Here is a 23,328-nt window from a genome sequence, read left to right on the forward strand (position 1 = left end):
CCTGCGTCAGCACCGGCCCGTGCCGAGTGCCCGCACCTTCCTCCCCCTCCTCCTCCTCGCCGCAGGGCTGCTGGGGAGTGGGGACCCCGGGAGATGTGAGGTCCCGGCACCCTGGATCCCCCCCCTGCCCCAAGATGGAGGGTGACCCTTGGATCGTCTCCTCCATGTTACTCCGGGCTTGGCTGCTTCCCCGGCATCCCCACGCCGGAGCAACCCCGACCTTCCTGCTCCAGCTGGGGAAACTGAGGCAGGCGGCAGCCCTTCCTTCCCGGCTCGCTCCGGCGCGGGGGGGGGGCCACCCTGTTTTCCCCCCTCTCTATTTCCCAAACAAGCCCTGGCCCTGGCGCTGGCAGTTGTCAGGCTAAATATTTTGTGTGCGGCAACCGAAAACAAAAGTGAAGAGGCCGCAGGGTCCGGGCGAGGGCCGCGGGGGCCACCCCTCTCCCGGCGTGCCGTGGGTGCCGGCGGGACACGGCGTGCAGGGCCGGACGCGGTGCAGCAGCACCCGAGGTGGGACGGGGACGGGACCCCGGGGGTCCCGCTCGGGGATGGGGACGAGGACGCTGGGTGCCCTGCGACTGGGGGTGACGCTGCTGCTCCTCGGTCCCCTCCCGCTGCCCCCGGTGTGGGCCCCCTCCGAAAGTAAGTGCCTGGATATGGGGTGGGGTGGGGGGGTTGCTTGTGGGGGGCAGCTCTGGGATGGGGGGGCTGCGTGGCGATGCCCATGGCAAGAGCCAAACCCCGAGGCAAAGCTCTTTCGGTGCTCCCTGCCTCAGTTTCCCCTCCCCCCGTACGCTGCGGACCCCCGCACCTGCAGCAGGAGGGGCAAAGCGTGGCCCCCCCCTCGCCCCCCGCCGTCGCTGGGATGGGAAGAGGGGAGCGTGGCGGGGGGGCTCAGCTGGAGCCGGGGGCATCGATTGCTCAGCCCCGCCGGGAGCTGGGATGGTGGAAAATCGGAGCCGGTACCGGCACCGCTGCCCCCAGCGCTGCTGCTGGGATGGAAAATGGCTGGGGGGGGGGGTGAGGGGGGGGGCAGTGGTGGGTCCCGACTCTCGCAGCCGTTGCAGGGGGGGGTCTGGTCTCCTGGCCCAGCTCCTGGCTGGTGGGCGCTGGGAGCACCAGGAGGGCTGGGGTCGGGGTCCGTCAGTCCGTCCTGCCTTCCCCTCTCCCTGCTGCCCGTGCCTCAGTTTCCCCGAGCACCGAGGGGCTGCGCTGGGGGGGGGGTGGTGCAGCATCCCAGTACCAAGAGCTGCCCGGGGGACGTCCCTCACTGTGCCTGCTCCCCCCGGGACCCCTGTCCCCTCTCTGTCCCCCCAGGAATACAGGGGGGCCCCGTCCCCTGGCACGGCAGAGGGACAGGGTGACTTTGCCAAGGTCAGGGAGGGGGGGTGGCGGCAGCGGGGGCTGTAACCCCCAGGACTGCTCCCTCAGAAGGATGGAGGGGACCCCTGTGTCCTCACTGAGGGGGGGGAACAGGGGACACAGGGCTCCCCCCAGCTGTCACCACCCCCTTGCAAGTGGCCGAGCCCCGGCACGGGGCTGGGGGCGAGGGGCGCGGGGCTGGGGGCGAGGGGCACGCGCCTGCCTGCGTGATCCTGCCGGTGCAGGCAGCTGCCAGGGCCGCGGTGCCCACGGTTAACGAGTGACCCCAAGAGTGGAACAATGCCGCCGGGCACGCGTTCACCGGCACGCGGCCACGAAATCACAAGCCCAGGCTGGCTGCCGACAGATGAGGGGCGAACCACGCACCCGGACCCCCGCCGGGACCTGGCCTGCGCCGACGAGCCGCGTGTCGGCCGGCGGGTCTCCGTGGCACGGGGTGCCGGCATTGCCCGGTGTTTAGGGTACACGCCGAGCTGGCCGTGTTTGCTCCGGGTGTTTACAGTAAATCCCTGGATGGGATCTCAGCAGCTTCTTTCCACCATAACTCGGCGTCAGGTTTCAGGCCGGGGATGCTGCCGGTGGGAAGCCGCCGGCTCATCCTGGCATCCCCGCCGGACTGGGAAGTGGGAGATGCTCGGCCCCGTGCCGCCCCCCCCCCCCCCGCCAGATGCTCCCGCTCCCTGCCAGGGTCCGGGTGGAAAAGCCGTGGGACGGCAAACCCAGCGCCGTGCCGCGTGGGTCCCCGCCGTGTGTCCCTTTAGCCACCCGGGCACCGTGCCGGGGATTTTAACCTTGTGGGAGCTGCCGGCACGCTGGGGAACCACGCGCCCACGGAGGGGGAAGATGCCGTGAGCCCCCCACGGCTGCCCCACAGCTCAGGGAAGGGGGAAAGCCCTCTGCACCCTTCCCCCAGCCAGACCCCTCAGGGTGGGCAGTGGGGCTGGGACGTGGTCCTGGGGCTGACGTGGGGCGAGCCGGCCGCCCGGGGAAGCCAGACCTCGTTAGCATCACCGCTCGCCACGCTGACGGACGTGTTGTGCCCCGGAGAGCCGCAGCGTGCCGGCTGCCTGTCAGAGCCGCTTGCGTCTCCCCGACTGCCCAAACCGATCGCAGCCGCATTTGACAGGCAGCGCCGGGATATTAAACCCCCCCGAGCATCTCTGTGGCTCCAGTGATGGGCACGGCAGGGGGGGGGACGACCCCTGGGCGGTTGGAGCTGGGCGGGGGGGGGCAGCTGCCCCGTCCCTGCTGCCCACGGGGTCCCCCCTCTCACCACCCCAGTCTGCGGCAGCATGGACATCCGCAACGACGTCTCCCAGCTCCAGAAGCTGGAGAACTGCTCCATCATCGAGGGCAACCTGCAGATCCTGTTGATGTTCACCACGGGCGCCGAGGACTTTCGGGGGCTCAGCTTCCCTCGCCTGCTCATGATCACCGAGTACCTGCTCCTTTTCCGCGTCTACGGGCTGGAGAGCCTGCGGGATCTCTTCCCCAACCTCTCCGTCATCCGCGGCACCAACCTCTTCTTCAGCTACGCCTTGGTCATCTTCGAGATGCCGCATCTGCGGGACGTGGGGCTGCACAGCCTTGGCCACGTCCTGCGCGGCTCCGTCCGCATCGAACGCAACCAGGAGCTTTGCCACCTCTCCACCATTGACTGGGGGCTGCTGCTGCCCGACGCCGTGGACAACACCTACATCGTCGGCAACAAGTTGGCCGAAGAGTGCGCCGATGTCTGCCCGGGCATCCTGGACGTGGAGAAGCCGTGCGCGCAGACCAGCGTCAACGGGCAGCTGGATTATCGCTGCTGGACATCCAGCTACTGCCAGAAAGGTGGGTGCCGGCGGCGCGGGGATCGGTCGTGCCGGTTGCTTTGCCGGGTTGGTGCCAGTTTGCACCGTGGCGGCTGTTGGGGTAAACTGGGAGGGCACTGGGGAAGGCTGGTGGAGCCGCAAGGGGATGGCAGGGCCCGGTACGTGGTGGTCGCTCCCCTGACACTGGCGTGGCGGGGGTAACCGGATCCACGCTGTATCATCCTCCGGAGGAGAGGCCGGGTCCCGGCTGCCGTGTTTTCCCAGCGGCGAGGTAAATACAGGCCCCTCCCGGGCTCGTTTGCTGTAAACACCAGACCTGGTAATGAAATATATACTGTAAACACAGATCCTTATCGCCGCTGTAACCTCAGCTGCTGCCCCAGCACCGGCTGCACCGGGCAGCTGGGGCTCGGCGTAGGCTGAACCTCACCCCATCCACCCGTCCGTCCGGCATCCCTCCATCGCTTCATCCCTCCATCCATTCTTGCATCCATCCTTTCTTGCATTCCTCCATCCCTTCATCCCCCATCCCCTCATCCCTCCATTCCTGCGTCCCTCTTCATCCCCGCATCCCTCCATTACTTCGTCCTTCCATCCATCCCTTCCTGCATCCCCCCATCCCTGCATCCCCCCATCCATCCCTGCATCCCCCCATCCATCCCTGCGTCCGTCCATGCCTCCATCCATCCCTCTCTCCATTCCTGCATCCCCCCATCCCTCCCTGCATCCCTCCATCCAGCTAGCCACCCCTCCACCCCGTCAGCAGCCCCCCCCAGCCCTTCCCACCTCTTCCCTCTCCCCCCTATACGGACCCTGGACCCCCTGCCCCGCCGTGCCGCCCCGGGGCCAGGCGATCTGCGCCTGGAGGATTCTCCTCGCCCACGGCGCCAACTCTCTCCCCGCAGTGTGCCCGTGCGGCGCGGGCTCGGCGTGCACGGCGACGGGCGAATGCTGCCACGCTGAGTGCTTGGGGGGCTGCGGGCGACCCCGCGACAACCGAGCCTGCGTCGCCTGCCGCCACTTCCACTTCAACGGGCACTGCCTGCCCTCCTGCCCGCCCCGCACCTACGAGTACGAGGGCTGGCGCTGCGTCACCGCCGAGTACTGCGCCAGTCTCCGCAAGGTCTCCGACAACCCCCGCGATGCCTCCAAGTTCGTCATCCATCAGCGGCAGTGTCTCTCCGAGTGTCCCTCGGGCTACACCAGGAACGACAGCAGGTAAAAGGGGGGGTCTCCAGTGCCCCCCGCCGGCATGGGCACGGTGGTGGCATGGTGCCCAGCTCACGTCCCGTCCCCGTCCTCCTGCCCGCAGCATCTTCTGCCACAAGTGCGAGGGGTTGTGTCCCAAGGAGTGCAAGGTGGGCACCAAGACCATCGATTCGACGCGGGCAGCGCAGGAGCTGGGGGGCTGCACCCTCGTCGAGGGCAACCTCATCGTGAACATCCGCCGGGGCTGTGAGTGCCGGATCCGACCCCCCGCAACCCAACCCGGGAGGGGGGTACATCTGCCTAGGGGTGCAGGGGCGGGGGTGAAGGAGGGGGGTCTCTTCCCTTGCAGGGTGAACGAATGGGGGTTGTCCCCCTCCCCGAGCTCACGCCTGCGGGTTGTCCCCAGATAACCTGGCCTCGGAGCTGCAGAGCAGCCTGGGGCTCATCGAGACCATCACGGGCTTCCTGAAGATCAAGCACTCCTTCGCCCTCGTCTCCTTGTCCTTCTTCAAGAACCTCAAGCTGATCCGCGGCGACTCCATGGTGGATGGGTGAGGATGGGGTGTGGGTTTGGGGGGGCACACACGTGGCTTTGGGGTGCCCATTGCCTCCACCCACGTCTCCTCCTCCAGGAATTACACCCTGTACGTCCTGGACAACCAGAACCTGCAGCAGCTCTGGGACTGGAGCCACCACGTCCTCTCCATCCCCGTGGGCAAGATGTACTTTGCCTTCAACCCCAAGCTGTGTCTGGCCGAGATCTATCGCATGGAGGAGGTGACGGGCACCAAGGGGCGGCAGAACAAGGCGGAGATCAACCCCCGCACCAATGGGGACCGGGCGTCCTGTGAGTATGGGGACGGGGACACCCGGCAGTGCCGCGACCCCCCTCGCCTGAACCCTGCCACCCCTCCGCAGGCAAGACCCAGACCCTGCGCTTCATCTCCAACGTCACCGAGTCCGACCGCATCTTCCTCAAGTGGGAGCGGTACCGGCCCCCCGAGTACCGGGACCTCCTCAGCTTCATCGTCTACTATAAGGAGTCGTAAGTGGTCCCCGTCCCCCACTTGTCCCCATCGCGGAGGGCGTGGGGACCCCAGCCCGTGGTGGCCTGGTGGGCTGCTGGACCTCAGGGGGGGTTTGATGTCTGGTGTGGGACAGACCCTTCCAGAACGTGTCAGAGTACGTGGGACAGGACGCCTGCGGAGCGCAGAGCTGGAACGTGCTGGACGTGGAGCTGCCGCTCAGCAGCGAGCAGGCGCCGGGGGTGGCTCTGCTCAACCTCCGGCCCTGGACCCAATACGCCATCTTTGTCCGCGCCATCACCCTCACCACCGCCGAGGAAGGACGCAACTACGGGGCGCAGAGCGAGGTGGTCTACATCCGCACCATGCCGGCGGGTAAGGGGCTGGCGAGGGGCACGGGGATGCCCATGGTGGCCCCCCAAAAGACGAACTGACACCTCCCCCCCGTGTCTGCCCAGCCCCGACGGTTCCCCGGGACGTCATCTCCATGTCCAACTCCTCCTCCCACATCGTGGTGCGTTGGAAGCCGCCCACGCAGCGCAACGGCAACATCACCTACTACCTGGTGCTGTGGCAGCAGCTGGCCGAGGACATGGAGCTCTACGTCAACGACTACTGCCACAAAGGTGATCAGGGCAGGCAGGGCGGGCAGGGCAGGCAGGGCGGGCAGGGCAGGCAGGTTGAAAGCAGCAGCTGGGATGGGGATGCTCCCACCAAGCCGGGCTCCAGCCCTGCCCGTCCCTGCCCGCAGGTTTGAAGCTGCCCACCAGCAGCGCGGACACCCGCTTCGGGGACGGGGATGGCCCCGAGATGGAGCAGGACGCGGAGGAGCGGTGCTGCCCCTGCCGCCCCGCCGACGGGCAGCTCCGCATGGAGGGTGAAGCCGAGTCCTTCCAGAAGAAGTTTGAGAACTTCCTCCACAACTCCATCATCATTCCCAGGTGCCGCCCAGGGGGTCCCTGTGTCAGGGGGGTCCCCCAGGCTGGGTGCAAGGGTCGGTCCTGGGTGGGGGGTCCGGTGGCAGCTCCTGGCAGCTCCTTTAACCAATTTCCCGCTCTCTCAGGCCACCCTGGAAGGTGACGTCCATCAACAAGAATCCACAGAGGTGAGCCTGGAGGGTCTCCCATCCCCTGCTCGATTTTGGGGGACAACCCAGGTGTCCTGCCTCCCCACCGCCTCCTGTCCCCATCTCCCACAGGACCCCGAAGCGGCGCAGGGAGGTGGTGGCCGTCACATCCCCGGCCAACGCCTCCTCAGCAGAGCCGCCGGCCCCGAGCCGCGCCGGGGGTGAGCCCAAACCCGACTTCCAGATCTTCGAGGACAAGGTGGTACGTGACCGCGTGGTGCTGTCGCGGCTGCGGCACTTCACCGAGTACCGCATCGACATCCACGCCTGCAACCATGCTGCGCACACCGTGGGCTGCAGCGCCGCCACCTTCGTCTTTGCCAGGACCATGCCGGAGCGTAGGTCACGGCAGCCTCCAAAATCTCGGCGATGCTGGGATGCTCTGGGGTCCTGGTGCCTTTGGGATGGGGGATTGGCACCGGGTTGGGGTCCGGGTAACACCCCTGGGAGCTGATCCCCTCCGCGCCCCTCACCAGTGCAAGCCGACAACATTCCCGGCAACGTCACGTGGGAGCCGGCCAGCAAGAACAGCGTCCTGCTGCGCTGGGAGGAGCCCAGGAACCCCAACGGGCTCATCCTCAAGTACGAGATCAAGTACAGCCGTGAGAGTGAGGTGAGGAGTCCCCTGCGGCACCCCCTGCCCGGTCTGCTTACGGGGGCACAGCACCCTTCCGTCCCCATCCCCCTCATCTCCCTCCCACGAGGCTTGTGCATGGCTGGGGAGGGGGGGGATGAAATCCCCTTCGCCACCCTCCTTTGTCCCTCCCAGGAGGTCACCACCGTCGTCTGCGTCTCCCGCCACCGCTACTCCAAGTACAGGGGGGTCCACCTGGCTCTGCTCCAGCCGGGGAACTACTCGGCCAAGGTCCGGGCCACCTCGCTGGCCGGCAACGGCTCGTGGACAGGGCTGGTCAAGTTTTACATCCTGGGGCCAGGTACCCACGGGGGACAGGGGAGATACCAGTGGGGTCCCTGGCTGTGGAGCTGGGGAGCTGGGGGTCAGGGGATGCTCCTGGACCGGGATGCTGAATATGGGGGATGCTCCTGAATTAGGGAGCTGGGGGAATGGGGGATGCTGCTGGACCGGGATGCAGAGGATCAAGGGATGCTCTTGGACCAGGACGATGAAGATGGGGGATGGTGCTGGATTGGGGAGCTGGGGATCAGGAGATGCTGCTGGATTGGGGGATCTAGGGGACTGGGGGATGCTCCGGGATGGGGACAGCCAGAGATCAGTGGGTGCTGCTGGTGTGGGGAGCTGGGGGTCCCCCTCTCTGGCCCAGTGGTGGTGGTGGGACAAGCATGCCGTAACATGTGGGGTGGGATGAGCGGCTGGGCCCTGGCCCACGGCCGCCTGCTCCCGGCAGCCGAGGAGGAGTCCGGCAGCTTCTACGTCCTGCTCACTGTCACGCCCGTGGTCCTCATGGTGCTCATCTCCTGCCTCGCCGTCTTCGTCTTCTTCTACAACAAGAAGAGGTAGTGACCCCCCCCTGCACCCCCGGGGCTGGGCTGGGGCTGGATCCAACGGAACCAGGGCTGGGGGAGGGTCATGGCAAGGCGGCATCGTGCCCTTGCCCCCCATCCTCTGAGCGATGCCCACCCCTCGCAGGAGCAACGACGGGTACCCCAGCGGGACGCTCTACGCCTCCGTCAACCCCGAGTATTTCAGCGCCTCGGACAGTACGTAGGGATGGGTGGGGGGGGATCCTTGGGGGGCTCTGCTGCCCCCTTCCCTTGCTGGGGTTGGGATGGAGACAGGGACGAGGACGGGGATGGAGGCGGTGATGAGGATGGAGATAGGAACGAGGATGGGGATGAGGATGGTGATAGAGATGGGGATGGAGACAGGGATGAGGATGGGGATGGGGATGGAGATGGGGTGGTCCCTCCACAGTGTACATCCCCGATGAGTGGGAGGTGTCGCGGGAGAAGATCACAGTGATCCGGGAGCTGGGGCAGGGCTCCTTCGGGATGGTGTACGAGGGGCTGGCGCTGGGGCTGGCCACCGAGGGCGAGGAGACCAAGGTGGCCCTGAAGACGGTCAACGAGTTGGCCACCATGCGGGAGCGCATCGAGTTCCTCAACGAGGCCTCTGTCATGAAAGCCTTCAAGTGCCACCACGTGGTAGGTGGGCGGCTTGGGGGGAGAGAGGGGACACGGAGCGGGGGGGGGGGGTGTCCAGCCACTCATCTGCCACCCCTCTTTGTCCCCCCAGGTCCGTCTGCTCGGTGTCGTGTCCCAGGGCCAGCCAGCTTTGGTCATCATGGAGCTGATGACGCGCGGGGACCTGAAGAGCTACCTGCGCTCGCTCAGGCCTGATGCCGAGGTGAGGGGCTGGCCGGGTGCTGCGGTGCCCTGTGGATGATGGGGTGACCACCCCATTCCCGGGGGGTGTGTGTGTGTATCCTGGTGTGTCCCCCCTCAGCCCCGACTCTCTGTGCACGGTGCAGAACAACCCCGGGCTGCCACCGCCGTCGCTCAAGGACATGATCCAGATGGCGGGGGAGATCGCCGACGGCATGGCGTACCTCAACGCCAACAAATTCGTGCACCGGGACCTGGCTGCCCGCAACTGCATGGTGTCCGAGGACTTCACTGTCAAGATCGGAGGTGGGTGGGCAGCGGCGGGCAGGCTCGCTGCCGGCCCCCCCCTCTCCTGGTGCTCACGCTTCCTCTTCCTCCTCCACCAGATTTCGGCATGACCCGGGATATCTACGAGACAGATTATTATCGGAAAGGGGGCAAGGGGCTGCTCCCTGTCCGCTGGATGTCCCCCGAGGCCCTCAAGGACGGTATCTTCAACACACAGTCCGATGTCTGGTAGGTCTTGGGGTGAGGCTACCACGCATGGGTGGGGGGGGGCTTGGGGGGATTTGGGGGACGTACCCCGGCTGAGCGGCAGCGTGCCGGCAGGTCCTTCGGGGTGGTGCTGTGGGAGATCGCCACGCTGGCTGAGCAGCCCTACCAGGGCATGTCCAACGAGCAGGTCCTGCGCTTCGTCATGGACAACGGCGTCCTGGAACGGCCCGAAAACTGCCCCGACAAACTGTGAGTTGGGGGGTGGGGGGAGACTCCCATGGATCCCCCATCCCGCTATGGGAAAGGCTGGGGGTGGGAGCTGGCACGGAGCCCATCACCCTGGCCTCTGGTCTGGCTGGGGTGGCTGCAGGGTGCCGGGACCCTCCCAAAGACCCAGCAGCCCCCCCTCTCTCCCGCAGCCACGAGCTGATGTGCCTGTGCTGGCAGCAGAACCCGCGCCAGCGTCCCTCCTTCGTCCAGCTCCTGGAGCGCATCAAGGACCACATGGCGCCCGCGTTCCGCACCCTCTCCTTCTTCTACAGCCCCGAGAACCGCCGGCGCGGCTCCGGCGAACCCTCCGACGCCGAGACGGATCAGTCCCCCGGGGAGGACGAGCCCCCCGCGTCCCCCCCGCCTGCCCGCAAGGACCACAGCCCCGGCCGGCTCCCCAATGGGACGGCCCGACTCTGACCCCGGCGTGTCCTTGGACCCGCACCGGACTCTGCACCCCCCTGCCCTCCTCCAGCCACCCCCCCACCACTGGGACACACCCCCCCCCCCAGTGTTATTTATTGCTCTCAAGGGCTCGGCCGAGGAGTGGGTGCCTTGGGAAGGGGGTGGCAGGCAAAGTGAGGATGCTCCATGGGGTGCATTTCTCCTGGGAATAAATTGGGGTGCCCCAAGTCGGGGGGGGGGGAGCGGGGGGCTGCCACCCTGGTCTTTCCATATTTTTTTTTTTTGGGGGGGGGGGAAGGGAGTCTGGGGGTCGGGACAGGGTTTGGGGTTCGGCGTCCCCCCCACCAACCTCTCTCTGCCGCCGCTCCCCAGCCGCCCGCTAAACAGGTCAGTAGCGCGACCCCCCCACCCTTTTACAGGTGGGGAAACTGAGGCACGGGGCAGCACTGCAGTGGGAGACGCCTGGGGCCACCCTCATGCCTCCCCCAAGTCTCCGGCACTGGGACCAGTGCCGGGCCTGTGCTGGTCCGTGGAAGGGGCTTCACTGTCAAATCTGTGGCAGCAGGATGAGCGTGAATAAAGGGGGACGAAGCTCGGCCGTGATGGTGCCTGGTTTGTGGGGGTCAGGGCGGCGCAGCACACAGGGCTTTCCGCTCCCCCCCCTTCTCCCCGCCGGCCCCATCCACTTCCTGCGCGCCCCAGCTGCGGCTTTGCCCTGCGGTGCCCGAACCGGGGGCGTTTCTGGGGAAAAACGTCAAAGCAGGGGAATTTGGGAGGACGTGGCGGGCGGCAGCCACCAGCTCGCTCTGCCGGGGGGGCTGCTGGGGATGGGCAGTGGGGTCTCACGGGGGGGGTCACCCCAGGGGGGGACCGTGTCCCCATGTGTGCCACTGGGGGCTGGTGTGGGAGATGGGCCCGGGGCTGAGCAGGCTGAGAACGTGCTAAACTTAGTGCACAGATGAGCCACCCCCGAGGTGCCCCGAGGACAGGCTTGGGGACAGGCAACAGCCAGGTGGGGATGGGGACCCCCAGGGCCGGGGGGTGGTGGGTGCACACCAGCCGTCCCCTGCCTCCCCAGGAAGGAGGGTCCTGGCCACGGGTGACAGCTGGGGATAACGTCACCGTGCCACCAAACGTCCCCCCTGCGCCCAGCCTCTCTGCACCCCACAATAACGAGGCGCTGCGGGAGGAGCCCAAGCCAGGGCAGCTCTGCAATGCTTCAAAGTTTTGGGTGTGACAGCTTGGGGGGGGGGGGCGACACTCTTGGTGGCCCCACGAGCTGGGGGTGCTGGTGTGATGTCCCCTGTCCCTTACACGCAGCCAGATCCTGGAAGGGGGGAGCACGTGTGGTTGGGGGTCCCGGTGCTGGGATGCTGCTCTGTGGGGCTGGGGGGCAGCTTTGGGGCTGTGGGGTGCAGGTCTGCAGGTGTAGGGTGCAGGCAGGGTGCAGGCAGGGTGAAGGCATGCGGCGGGACACCCCTCCGTGGGGCGGGGGGCTCGGGGCAGGGCTGTGCCCGGTGAGTTTCGGGGGGGGGGGGGGGTGCCCGGCCGTGCCCCTCCATCCCTGCCCGCGGGCCGGACGGGGGTCGCCGGGGCGGGGGCGGTGCCGGGGCGGGGGGAGCCGCCGGCCCCTCCCGGGAGGCCGGTCCCTGCGTTGCTTTTAAGCCCCGCACGGCCCCGTGCTCGGGCTGCCGGGCAAGTGCGAGGGAGGGCGGCACCGGCACCGGGAGCGGCCCCGGGACCGGCCCCGCGATGCCGCCGCTGCCCGCCTGGCTCTGCCTGGCCGCGCTGCTCCTGCCCCTGCCCGCCCCGGGCGCTGCCGGTCCCTGCCCCCGGCCCTGCCGCTGCCCCCGGGCCGGTACCCTGCTCTGCCGGGAGCCCGGCACCGTGGGCAGCCTGGCCCGGCTGCTGGGAACCGGCGGCTTCACCGACGTGTGAGTGGGGATGGGGCGGTGGGGAGCGGGCAGAGGGGCTGGGGGGGGGGAGCAGAGCGGTGGGGCCCGAGGGGCTGGGGGATGCGGTGGTGGAACAGGGAGCGATGGGGCTGGGGGACCAGGGGTGATGGGGGTGATGGGGCTGGGGGACAGGGATGATGGGGCTGGGGGACCAGGGGTAATGGGGGTGATGGGGCTGGGGGACCGGGGGTAATGGGGATGATGGGGCTGGGGGACCAGGGGTAATGGGGATGATGGGGCTGGGGGACCAGGGGTAATGGGGGTGATGGGGCTGGGGGACCGGGGATGATGGGGGTGATGGGGCTGGGGGACCGGGGATGACGGGGCTGGGGATGACGGAGCTTGGGACTGTGCTGGGGCAGTGATGGAGCAGGGAGCTACGGGGCTGAGACTGTAGCGGTGGGGCAGGATCTGTTACAGGGCTGGGATCGCTGTGGGGAGAGGGGCTGTTGGGCGGGAAGCATTGGGGGGATGCAAAGATGGGGAGGCCCCTGCTGCATTCCCCCCCCCCAGGGAGTGAGCGAGGGGCTGGGGGCAGCGATGCCAGCGGGAGCGGAGGGCTGAGGGTGCGGCGGAGTTCTGGGGCAGGGAGCACCCGTGTCGTGGTGGGCAGGGTTGGGGTGCAGGGAGGGACCGAGCCCCTCACCCCCCCCCCCCCCCCGGCAGTGCTGTCAACCTGCCCTGCGGCCTGTGGGTTGGGGTGCTGAGGGAGGACACCCCGAATTTGCCGGTTTGGGGGACCTGCTCTGCTCTCGCTCATCCCCCTGCCCTAGGATGTGTGGTGGGGAGAGGAGGGCTGGAGCGAGCAGAGGCAAGGAGGGTGCTGGGGGGGTACAGGGTGCTGGGTGATACTGGGGTGCCTGGATTCCTGGGTGCTGCCCCCACCACAGCCCTGGCTGTGCCGCATTGCCGGGGGCTCGCTGCGGCATGTCTCCGTGCCTCAGTTTCCCCCTGTGCCGGCGGATGCTGTGCCGCGGGGTGCTGCCAGCTCTTTGTTTGCTGGCTGGTGGGCTGGGGTGGGTGGTGGCGGGGATGGTGGTCCCCTGAGAGACCCCCGGCCGGCTGCCCCAGCCTCCCTCGTCCCTCCCATGCCCACCACCTCGTCTGTGGGGGTGGCAATAAGGACCCCCCCCCCCCCCACGGATGGGGGTCAGTGGGACCAAACCCCCTCAGCATGGGTCTGATTCCCCAATTAACTCCTGCCAATTTGGGGTTTGCAGGAGCAGCCCCTGGGGTGGGGCAGATGGGAAACCCCCACACTGCTCCCAAAGGGGCTTTTCTTCACCCCCTGCCTTGGGAAAAGGGGAGGGGGGGACAGTCGGTGCCCCCCGTCACATCGCAGGACACTGTGGGGTGCGAGGAAAGGTGGGGACCCGCAGGGGAGCGGGGCTGAGATGCAGCAAACTCGCTCTCTGGGTGAGACCGTGGGCTCCAAGCAGCGGCTCAGCCCCGGTCCACCCCCCCCTTCCCAGGGGAAACTGAGGCACAGCGACCCCCCCACCCCCCCCGTTTGCCTTCCAGCATCATCGAGAACCAGCAGACGCTGACGACCTTGACCCGCGCTGACACCAAGATGCTGCGGGACCTCAGGAGCCTGTGAGCACCCCGGGGTGGGGTGGGGTCCGTGCACAGGGAAATGGGGGGGCTGGTGAACGGGGGATCCCTGAGGCTTGATCCTGCTGCAGGGAGGTGAAGGGGGGTGCTCCCAGGATTGGGATTTGGGGTCCCCAGTGTGGGTGCTCAGCCCTTCCCTCCCCCAGCACCATCTCCAGGTCGGGGCTGCAGCACGTCTCCGCCGACGCCTTCCTGGACACCCCCAGGCTGAGCCACGTGTAAGTATCCCCCCTCTTCCCCCCAATTACCTCCCCCACCCCCCCAGTTTTGGGGCTCGGACCCCCATCCCCACAGGCACTTGGCCTCAGCGCAGGGTGGCTGGTCCCCACGCCCGGGCGGGATCGATGGCGTCCCGCTGCCCATCGGCACATCAGCCGGGCTGGGGGGGGGCGCGTGGGGCTTCTGCCGCTGAGTGGGAAACCATCGATCGGGGGCAGGAGTGTGGGCAGCTGCCGGCCCCCCGGGAGCTCTGTGCTGCCCTGGAGTGGGAGGGGACCCCGGGGAGCAGGATGGGACCCTGCCCTGGGGTGCGTGGGGCTCCCCGCTTGCAGGGAGGTGCCTGAAGGTTGAGCTTGGGACCCATAAACCCCCACCCTGGGGTGCCAGCTCCTGCGTCCCGCCCGGCGCCCTGGCAGAGGTGGTTTTGCTTGGTCACGGTGTGACAGCAGTGGCCCCGGTGCTGCCCTGTGCCCCGGTGTGTGCCGGACCCCCTGCAAGGGTGGGGGGGGGGGGGCGTGATGCAGGACGGGGTCTGTGGTGGGAAGGGGCGGCTGACGGGGTCTGTCCCAGCAGGAATCTGTCCTCCAACGCGCTGCACAGCCTGTCCTGGAAGACCTTCCAGCATCTGCCCCTGCAAGAGCTGTGAGTGATCTGGGGAGCGGGGGGGAAGGTGGGCGCGGAGCATCCCCCACCGAGGATGCATCCCCGGGGTGACACGGAGGCAGGGACGGGGCTGGGGATGCACCCCGAGTTGTGGTGGCCGATCTGCCAGCTCTGACAGCCACAGTCGTGGGGATGGGGACGGGGATGGCACGCGTGGATCGGCGCACAGCCCCTGGGTGCATTTGGCAGCGCTCAGCGCAGGATCAGTGCGGCTGGGGCTGGGGCTGCTGCACCCGGCCTCGGCTGACCCTGCTGCGGACCCTGGGTCACCGCAACCTGTTTGACCCCTTGTCCTCTTCCCTGCCCCATCTCAGCATCCTGGTGGGAAATCCCTTCAACTGCTCCTGCGGCCTCCGCTGGCTGCAGCTCTGGCAGAACGGGAGCCGGGCCGAGCTGGGGAACCAGTCGCTGGGGTGCTGGGAGGGCAGCGTGCTGGTCCCGCTGGGCAGCCAGCCCCTCCGCGCCTGCGGTACGTGGTGGGGGTCCCTGCTGGGTTTGGGTGCTGGGTTTGTCCCCCACCTCCCCGTCCCGAGCCACCTGGCTGGGGACAGCGTGGGACACGGTGCGGGGGGGGAAGGTGGCTCCACTAACACCCCCCCCCCCCAACAGACCCCCCGACCGTCCGCATCGAGCACCCCGAGGTGGTGCTGCGCCAAGGGGATGGCGTCAACCTCACCTGCCACATCACCGCCGAGCCGCCGGCCACTGGGGAATGGGTGCTGCCTGAGGTGGGACCCGAGCTGCCCGTAGTCACCAAGGCAAGACCTTCCCGGCGGTGCCGTCCCCGCCGCGGCATCCTCTCACTGGTGGGGGGGATGCAGGAGCTGGCACAGCTCCGGGCAGGGGGGGGCTGTTTGTTCACCCCATCCCGGTGCTCCCCGCAGCTCTCGGACTGGGAGATTGTCCTGGAGATCAGCAACATCTCCTCCAACCTCAACCACAAAGACCTGACGTGCCGGGCGGAGAACGCGGTGGGGCCGGCGGAGGACAGCGTGATGCTGAACGTCACCTGTGAGCAGCCCGGAGGGGACCGACGTGGGGTCCGGATGAGGGATCCGGTTCGGGGACCCACCCTGCTGTGTCTCCCCCAGTCCCCCCCGTGATCCTGCTCCTGCACGAAGCCATCCCCCAGCACTTCTGGTGCATCCCCTTCTCGGTGGACGGCAACCCGGTCCCCAGCATCCGCTGGCTCTTCAACGGCACGGTGCTGGCCGAGGGACCCTACATCCACACCCGCATCGTGGAGTACGAGCACAACTCCACCGTCCTCCACGGCTGCCTCCAGCTCAACCGTCCCACGCACGTCAACAACGGCAACTACACCCTCCTGGTCCACAACCCCCTGGGCTCCGCCGCCCGCAGCGTCCAGGGGCGGTTCATGGAAAACCCCTTCAGCTTCAGCCCCGAGGAGCCCATCCCCGGTACGTGTGTGTGGGGGGGGGGGCTGCCCGGGAGCTTTCCCCCCCACTCCCCACCTCGGGTGTCAGCGGAGGAGATGTGTCGCATCTCTCCTTGCGTTAGTGTGCAAAATTGGTTGTATCCGGCTCTGCCCGCTGGCTCCGAGCAGGCCCTGGCGTGCCTCAGTTTCCCCAGGGGGTGGGAAGGGGAAGGACGGGGCGCTCTCGCCTGGGGAATAACGAGTGTTTCTAATTGCTCTCTCCCTTTGGGCTGCACCAGTGTCTCTGTCTCCGCTGGGTGAGTGACCGGGTGCGCTGCTCCCCGTGGGGTCCCCTGATCCTGAGCCCCCCGCCTCCCCTTGCTGGGACCACCCCAGGGGACAGGGACCCCCTGCCCCACGCTCACCCCGCGCCCTTCTCCCTGCCCCAGGCACCAGAAACAGCTCGCTGGAGGGGCCCGTGGAGACGACGGACGAGCACACGTTCGGGGTGAGGGGGTGCTCCGTGATTTGGGATGGGGGCACCAGGACACCTGCGGGAGGGTGGGACAAACCCTTAGGGCACCGCCAAACCAGAGCCAAGCGGGATGGGGACGTGTGACGGGGATGGAGGGCAGAGTCCCCGTGCCTCAGTTTCCCCTGCGGCAGCTCCTGGGACTTGTGGCCATCTCAGCCCCCCGCCCCAGGCTGGCGGGTCCCCAACCTGAGCCCTGTCCCTGCCGTCACCAGGTCTCGGTGGCCGTGGCGCTGGCCGTCTTCGCCTGCCTCTTCCTCTCCGTTATGCTCATCGTGCTCAACAAGTGCGGGCGCCGGTCCAAGTTCGGCATTAACCGTGAGTCCCCCCAGCTCACCCGGTGCCGCGGCGTGGGGACGCCCCGGTTCCCGCATCCCTGGGGTGACCAGGGTTGGGACACAGCTGCGGGGACGGGACCGTGGATGGGGGACCGTGGTGGGGGGGTGCGGGTTCCCCCCCGGCAGCGCGGGCAGCAGCTGCTAATTCACTCCTGGAATGGATTCAGCCTCTAAATGGGTTTGATCGGGCTGGCTGGCCCCCGGGGGCTGGCCGGGGCGGGGGGATGCTCGGCAGAGCCTGGCACTGCCTGCACCGGCTCGGAGGGGGGGGGGGTGATGTGTGCACGCGGGACCCCCCCGATGGCCTTGGCCTTGTCCCCGCAAGGCTCGGCGGCGCTGGCCCAAGAGGACGACCTGGCCATGTCGCTGCACTTCATGAACCTGGGCAGCAGCCCCCTCTCCTCGGCCGAGAGCAAGCTGGAGGGGCTGAAGAGCAACTTCATCGAGAACCCCCAGTATTTCTGCAACGCCTGTGAGTGCTGGGGGGGGGGGCGGGGGGGACAACACACGATTGGGGTCCCCGAGCATCCTCCCAAACAACCCGTCCCTGATCCGGGGGTGGGCACTGAGGGGCAGGGGTGTGTGTGTGCCCCCCCCCCCCAAGGCGTGCACCACGTGCAGCGACGGGACATCGTGCTGAAGTGGGAGCTGGGCGAAGGCGCCTTCGGGAAGGTTTTCTTGGCCGAGTGCTACAACCTCCTCCCGGAGCAGGAGAAGATGCTGGTGGCCGTGAAGGTGAGGAAGAGGAGCGGGGAGGGGGGGTGGGAATATCCGCGATGCTGGGTTGGGGGGGGTCGGTGCCGGGCTGACACGGTGTGCCGGCAGGCGCTGAAGGAGGTGACGGAAAGCGCCCGCTTGGATTTCCAACGGGAAGCCGAGCTGCTGACGGTGCTGCAGCACGAACACATCGTCAAGTTTTACGGCGTCTGCACCGAGGGCGAACCCCTCATCATGGTCTTCGAGTACATGAAGCACGGCGACCTCAACCGCTTCCTCAGGTGGGCTGCAGGGGGGGGTCGGGTCCTATCACCCCCCCCGCCCCGGCCCTCATCTGCCGCTCCATCAGCGCAGCCAGCCTGCTCCCTGCTAATGCAGCCCTCCTTGCAATATTGATTAGATTAGCTGTCTGAGAGGCTTAAATAGAGAGAGATTGGCCATCAGCTGGAATAAGCAGAGACTTTTCGATTGCCCCCCCAGGTATTGCTGCTAGACGAGGGGGGGGGCTGCCAGAGGCATCGCTTTAGTGGCCGCGCGCTGAGCTCTGAGACGTGGCTTTTATGATTATTGTTATGGGAGTTGGCATTAATGGTTCTGCCGAGCAGAATCACCCCCCCACACACACGCCACCCCCCCCCCAGACACCACTCCCCCCCCCCCCCAACCTCCAAGCTCCCGGCCGCCCCGGCACGGCTGTCAGCCGCGCTCGGCATCAAAGGCAAAGCGGCTGGAGGCGGCCAGAGCCGTGCTGGCCCCCGGCCCGCTTCGCACGCGTCGTCGCGTTTTCACACCCGGCCAGCGCGGGCTCGTGCCCCCCCACCCCGCCTTGACACGCAGCCTTCCCCGCGGGACGGTCCGTGGATGCGCACACATGCGTGCACGCACATGCACACCCTTCCCTGGCGGCTGTGCACGCATGTGCACACTTTTTTCCCTGTGCACGCACACACGTGCATTGCCCTTCCCCTGTGTGCATGCACGTATGCGCACACCCTTCCCTGTCACGCGTGCACACGAGTGCACGCTTTTCCCCTGCGCACGCGCACATACGTGCACACGCTTCCCTGGCATATATGCACACAAGCGCACGCCTTTCCCTTGTGCAGGGAAGGATGCACGTGTGTGTGTGCGCGTTCACATGTGTATGTCCTTCCCCCGTGTGCATGCACACACATGTGCACGCCCTTCCCTTGCACCTGTGCACACAAGTGCACACCTTTTCCCTGTGCGCGTGCATGTCCTTCCCCTATGCGTGCACACACATGTTCACGCTCTTTCCTGGCATGCGTGAACACAAGTGCACGCCTGTCCCTGGCATCTGCACGCACATTTGCACGTCCTTCCCCTGTGTGGACGCACACATGTGCACACCCTTCGCTGGCATGCAAGAGCACCCCTTTCCCTTGTGAGTGCACGCACACGTGCGCATCCTTCCTTGGCATGCATGCGCATATGTTGATGCACTTCCCCTGTGTGCACGCACACGCGTGCACACCCTTCCCTGGCGTGCATGCGCACAAGTGCGTGCCTTTCCCTTGTGCACGCACACACATATGCACACCTTTCCCTGGCACGTGTGCACACAGGGGAAGGGCACGCACACGTGCACTTCCTTCCCTGGCACGCGTGCGCATGTGCGCGCATCCTTCCTACCGTCTGTGTGCACGGCTGTCCCGCACGCGTATCTGCACGCCTCCCCTTGCCCACTTCTCCTCGTGCCCCGGGCAGGTCGCACGGCCCCGATGCCAAGATCCTGGAGCAGGGGCAGGGGCAGCCCCGCGGGCAGCTGACGCTGAGCCACATGCTGCAGATCGCCACGCAGATCGCTTCGGGCATGGTCTACCTCGCCTCCCTCCACTTTGTCCACCGGGACCTGGCCACCCGTAACTGCCTGGTGGGCCACGACCTGGTGGTGAAGATCGGGGATTTCGGCATGTCCCGGGATATCTACAGCACCGACTATTACCGGGTGAGCGGGCTGGTGTTCCCCGCATCGCGTCTGACGGGTGCTTAACCGGCAGGGCTAGGGCTGGGGGAGGGAGGGGGGGGGTCCCCGCATCGCTGACGGCTCCGCTGCGGGCAGGTGGGGGGCAGGACCATGCTGCCCATCCGTTGGATGCCCCCCGAGAGCATCCTCTACCGTAAATTCACCACTGAGAGCGATATCTGGAGCTTCGGCGTGGTGCTCTGGGAGATCTTCACCTACGGGAAGCAACCCTGGTACCAGCTCTCCAACACCGAGGTGAGCAGCGGGGGGCACGAGGATGGCGACAGACCCCCACGGGGGTACCGTGGCTACCAGGGTGGGGGGCGGGGGGGTTACTCTGTCTCCATCCCTGGTTCCCGCAGGCCATCGAGTGCATCACGCAGGGGCGGGAGCTGGAGCGTCCCCGCACGTGCCCGTCCGAGGTGTACGCCGTCATGCAGAGCTGCTGGCAGCGCGAGCCCCAGCAGCGCCGGCCCATCAAGGAGATCCACAGCCGCCTCCAGGCTCTTGTCAAGACCCCCCCCGTCTACTTGGACATCCTGGGTTGAGCGGGGACCCCCACCCACCCTCTGGTCCCCGCTGCACCCCTCCGCCACCCAACGGAGCCCCCCCGGACTGATGCCCCGATGGGGAGAGAGGGCTGAAACCTTATTTATAGTGGGAAATGGCAGCCCACCCCCTGGGGGGGGGGGCTGTAGGGCTGGGGGTCCCCCAAGGCTGTGCCCCCCCCCCCCGGGGTTGTGGCTGTGCCGCCTGGCTCCTTGGCGTTTGCCTGGCGTGCTGCGGCGGAGGCGCTCGGCTGATGTGGGTTTGCTCTGGGGGGGGCGCAGAGCTGAGACCCCCTCCAGCACTGGGTCTGTGCTGGTGTGGGAGCCGGATGGGGGGGGGGGCACTTGGGGGCACCCCATGGCTTGGCTGCTCCTTCGTCCCCCCCCATCCTGGTCCCCAGCCGGCGGGGACGCCCCCCGCTCGCCCGCTCTGCAGCGAAACCGGTCGATAATAAAACTGTCCACCTCTCCCCTGCGCTGGGACCTGCCTGCTCCAGGGTGGCTGCTGCACACGGGGTGAGGTGGAGGGCTTTTGGGGAAAAAAAAGGGCTTTTTGGAGCTCGAGAGGATGTGCTACCCCAGGGATTCTGGGATGTGGGGGTGATGCCGGGCCGATGTCCCCATCCCCAGCCAAGAGAGGGATATTTTTTTTTTTTTTTGGCTCTGCCGTGGGGACCACCGTGGCCGTCCCCCCAGTGATGCTCACGCCATACCCCCAGCCCGGGGTGCCCTCACTAAGGGGTCTGGGGGGGGGGGGGGGGATGGACTTCACAGCACAAAGCCAACACCCCCCCCAAAGGGGCAAAGCCCCCCATTCCCTGCACCCCCCGATCGGAGCCGGGGGGTTATCGCATGCCCTGTAGCGTCCACTCCATCATCCTTCCCCGGGCTCTCCGGCCGCCTTGGTAATGGTTGAGACCTGGATCTGACCGTAATGGAGCTGAATTGATTTCATCTGGCTAATTAGGCAGCGCAGGCAGGGCCCTGGCAGCTCCTTTGTTACCCACCGTGACCCGAGATAAGCGGGAGGAAAGCGGGGTTGCAGGGGAAACTGAGGCACGGTGCAAGGTGGGGGGGTCCGCGGTGGGTGCCGGGTGGCCGGGGCTGGATGCGGCAAGACGAGAGCCGGAGGAAACCGGAGCTGTCCCCAGCGCCCCACAGCTCCCCGCCTGCAATCCAGCCCCAAACCCTGTCGCGGGGCTGCATCCAGCCCGGGGCTCCTGGCCCTAAATCTTTGCCGAGGGTCCAGCCCCGATACGTGGGGAGCCAGCATGGGCAGGATCCGGCCCCGTTTGAGTGCAGCCCGGCCAGCAGAGCCCCCCACCTGCTTCCTTGGGGTTTCTCTAATCGCTGCCCGCGCTGATTTATTGGCCTTTTTCCCTCTTATCTAATTTGAGGAAGGAACAAGATTACAACCTTGAGCTTTTCCAGCCCCGTGCCGCAGATTGCCGCAGACCAATGCCCCAAAAGGGACCGTGTGCGGTGGTGACCCCCCCTCTCCCCACCTTGCCCCGAGCAGGGTGGGCTTCCCCACAGCCGTGCCTCAGTTTTCCCCCATGGGGTGGCAGTGCCTCAGTTTCCCCCTTGGGGCCAGTTGTGCCTCAGTTTCCCCCTTAGGATGGGCAGGGAAGGGTTAAGGCCCCCCCCAGCCCCTCTCCCTGAAGGGTTCAGCCCTGATTGATTTTATTCCCCCCCCCCCCCCGCCACAGTTTCTCCATTTCACCCGCTCCAGGGGGAGCAGTAATGGACTCTGGCAATGAGGTAATTAACGGCTCCGCTCCCTGGCATAACTGCCCGCCCCAGCGGCACCACGGCCTGGCCCCGCTAACGAGGGTTAATGAGGGTTGGGGGGTCCTGGGCCCGATTCTGCCTCTTGCAGCAGCAAAGAGCTGCTGGTGGTCCAGGGCCGCATCCTGCACAGGGGGGTCCCACCCCCGCTGAGCCGCCCTCTTGCTCCCCCACGCTGCTGGCTTGGCCCCCAGTGGGGCTGGGTCTTCTCCCTGGGTGGGGGGGTCCCACATCCCCCCCCAGAAGCCCCTAAGGGGACCAGCCCTGTTTTTTGGGGTTCCTCCCCCCAAGGATGGGGTTGGTGGTTTGGGGGACGTCGGGGCTGGGGATGCAGCTGCGTCCCTGTGCTGTGGGTCCAGGGCCGGGGGGGTGCTGAGCATTGACCAGACCCCACACAGCCCCCGGCCGACCCTAAGTGCACTTGGGGTCCCCATCCCCTCCAGCACCGGGGGTCTCGGGGGGGCTGCAAAGGCATCTTGGTGCTGAGGCGCAGCTGAAGGGTCCCCACGCAATCCTTCCCCGCTGCCCTGGGGACACCTTGTGTAAGAGCATCGGGGGGGGGGCAGGGGGAAGGGGGGGGTCACTTCCACACCACATCCCCAGCTCCGGATGTCCCCGGCTTGTCCTGGCCCCGACGTCCCCAGCCCGGGACCCCCCCTGCGCCCACAGCCCCCACGGCCTCGGTGCCCACCCCTGCTCCGGGAAGCGCCGTTTTGGGGTGGCCGCAGCAGACCCCCCCCAGCTGCCGGTGGGCTTGATCCTAATGGAGCCCTGGGGTGGGCTGGGGGGGGGGGGGCAGCTGAGCCACCTTGGGACGTGAAAATCGTTATGAGTGATTAGAGCTATTACTGTAACGAGGAGAGGCAATTAACGGCGCCTTGACATCAGTTGAGGCCGGCTAATGTACGTGTGCTCGCTGGGAGCGGGGGGCAGCTGGGCATGGGGGGGGACACGCACGTGGTGCTGAGCTGCCTGGCCGGGAGTCCCGGGATGCGGGGGGACACGTGGCTGGGGATCCCGGGATACAGGTGGGATGTACGGGCAGGAGCCGGGGGTGTAGGTTAGTAGGTGTGATGTATGGCCGGGGATCCCGGGATGTAGGGGTGCTATATCCCCGGATCGCAGGGATGTAGGGGCGATGGATGGCTGAGGATCCAGGATAGAGGGGTGACGCAAGGCCAGGGATCCCGGGATACGGATGATGCACGGCCAGGAGCCTGGGATGTAGGGATGGTGTGTGCCTCGGATGGCGAGAGGCAGGGACAGCGTGTGTCCAGGAAGCGGGGATGATGATCCCGGGATGCGGGGATGCAGGGACGACGTGTTCCTGGGATGTCGGGATGCAGGGATGATGTGCACCCGGGATGTCGGGATGCAGGGACAATGTGTTCCTGGGATGTCGGGATGCAGGGATGATGTGTGCCCAGGATGCAGGGATGATGTGTGCCCGGGATGTCGGGATGCAGGGATAATGTGTTCCTGGGATGTCGGGATGCAGGGATGATGTGTGCCCGGGATGCAGGGATGATGTGCGCCCGGGATGTCGGGATGCAGGGAC

General features: G+C 67.2%; 2 protein-coding genes across 2 annotated transcripts; both read left to right on the top strand.

Moving 5' to 3' along the window:
• The first annotated feature begins 53 nt into the window (after positions 1-53).
• Positions 54-10,193, top strand: INSRR (insulin receptor related receptor). Its single transcript, XM_054806154.1, has 22 exons — positions 54-642; positions 2,665-3,216; positions 4,103-4,415; positions 4,510-4,652; positions 4,813-4,957; positions 5,039-5,253; positions 5,325-5,451; positions 5,568-5,806; positions 5,890-6,057; positions 6,183-6,372; positions 6,495-6,536; positions 6,630-6,895; positions 7,034-7,170; positions 7,327-7,492; positions 7,925-8,033; positions 8,167-8,237; positions 8,452-8,681; positions 8,773-8,883; positions 9,008-9,167; positions 9,248-9,377; positions 9,471-9,605; positions 9,776-10,193. Exons 1-22 carry the CDS (start codon positions 549-551, stop codon positions 10,044-10,046), a joined length of 4,014 nt encoding a protein of 1,337 aa, XP_054662129.1. The 5' UTR covers positions 54-548; the 3' UTR covers positions 10,047-10,193.
• A 1,590-nt stretch (positions 10,194-11,783) lies between these two features.
• Positions 11,784-19,982, top strand: NTRK1 (neurotrophic receptor tyrosine kinase 1). Its single transcript, XM_054806155.1, has 17 exons — positions 11,784-11,965; positions 13,508-13,582; positions 13,747-13,818; positions 14,393-14,461; positions 14,797-14,951; positions 15,092-15,240; positions 15,367-15,493; positions 15,574-15,903; positions 16,160-16,177; positions 16,310-16,368; positions 16,608-16,710; positions 17,056-17,202; positions 17,335-17,465; positions 17,556-17,728; positions 19,176-19,416; positions 19,531-19,689; positions 19,797-19,982. Exons 1-17 carry the CDS (start codon positions 11,784-11,786, stop codon positions 19,980-19,982), a joined length of 2,376 nt encoding a protein of 791 aa, XP_054662130.1.
• Positions 19,983-23,328: the final 3,346 nt, after the last annotated feature.

Source organism: Grus americana, chromosome 29, assembly GCF_028858705.1.
Source record: "Grus americana isolate bGruAme1 chromosome 29, bGruAme1.mat, whole genome shotgun sequence".
Taxonomy (NCBI): Eukaryota; Metazoa; Chordata; class Aves; order Gruiformes; family Gruidae; genus Grus; species Grus americana.

Bases quoted from the DNA above. Each gene is read 5' to 3' on its own strand.
- INSRR (XM_054806154.1), top strand. From the start codon at position 549: ATGGGGACGAGGACGCTGGGTGCCCTGCGACTGGGGGTGACGCTGCTG. The intron at 8,682-8,772 runs GTAGGTGGGCGG...TTGTCCCCCCAG, and splicing joins CCTTCAAGTGCCACCACGTG to GTCCGTCTGCTCGGTGTCGT. The intron at 8,884-9,007 runs GTGAGGGGCTGG...TGCACGGTGCAG, and splicing joins CGCTCAGGCCTGATGCCGAG to AACAACCCCGGGCTGCCACC.
- NTRK1 (XM_054806155.1), top strand. From the start codon at position 11,784: ATGCCGCCGCTGCCCGCCTGGCTCTGCCTGGCCGCGCTGCTCCTGCCC. The intron at 13,819-14,392 runs GTAAGTATCCCC...CTGTCCCAGCAG, and splicing joins ACCCCCAGGCTGAGCCACGT to GAATCTGTCCTCCAACGCGC. The intron at 17,466-17,555 runs GTGAGGAAGAGG...GTGTGCCGGCAG, and splicing joins AGATGCTGGTGGCCGTGAAG to GCGCTGAAGGAGGTGACGGA.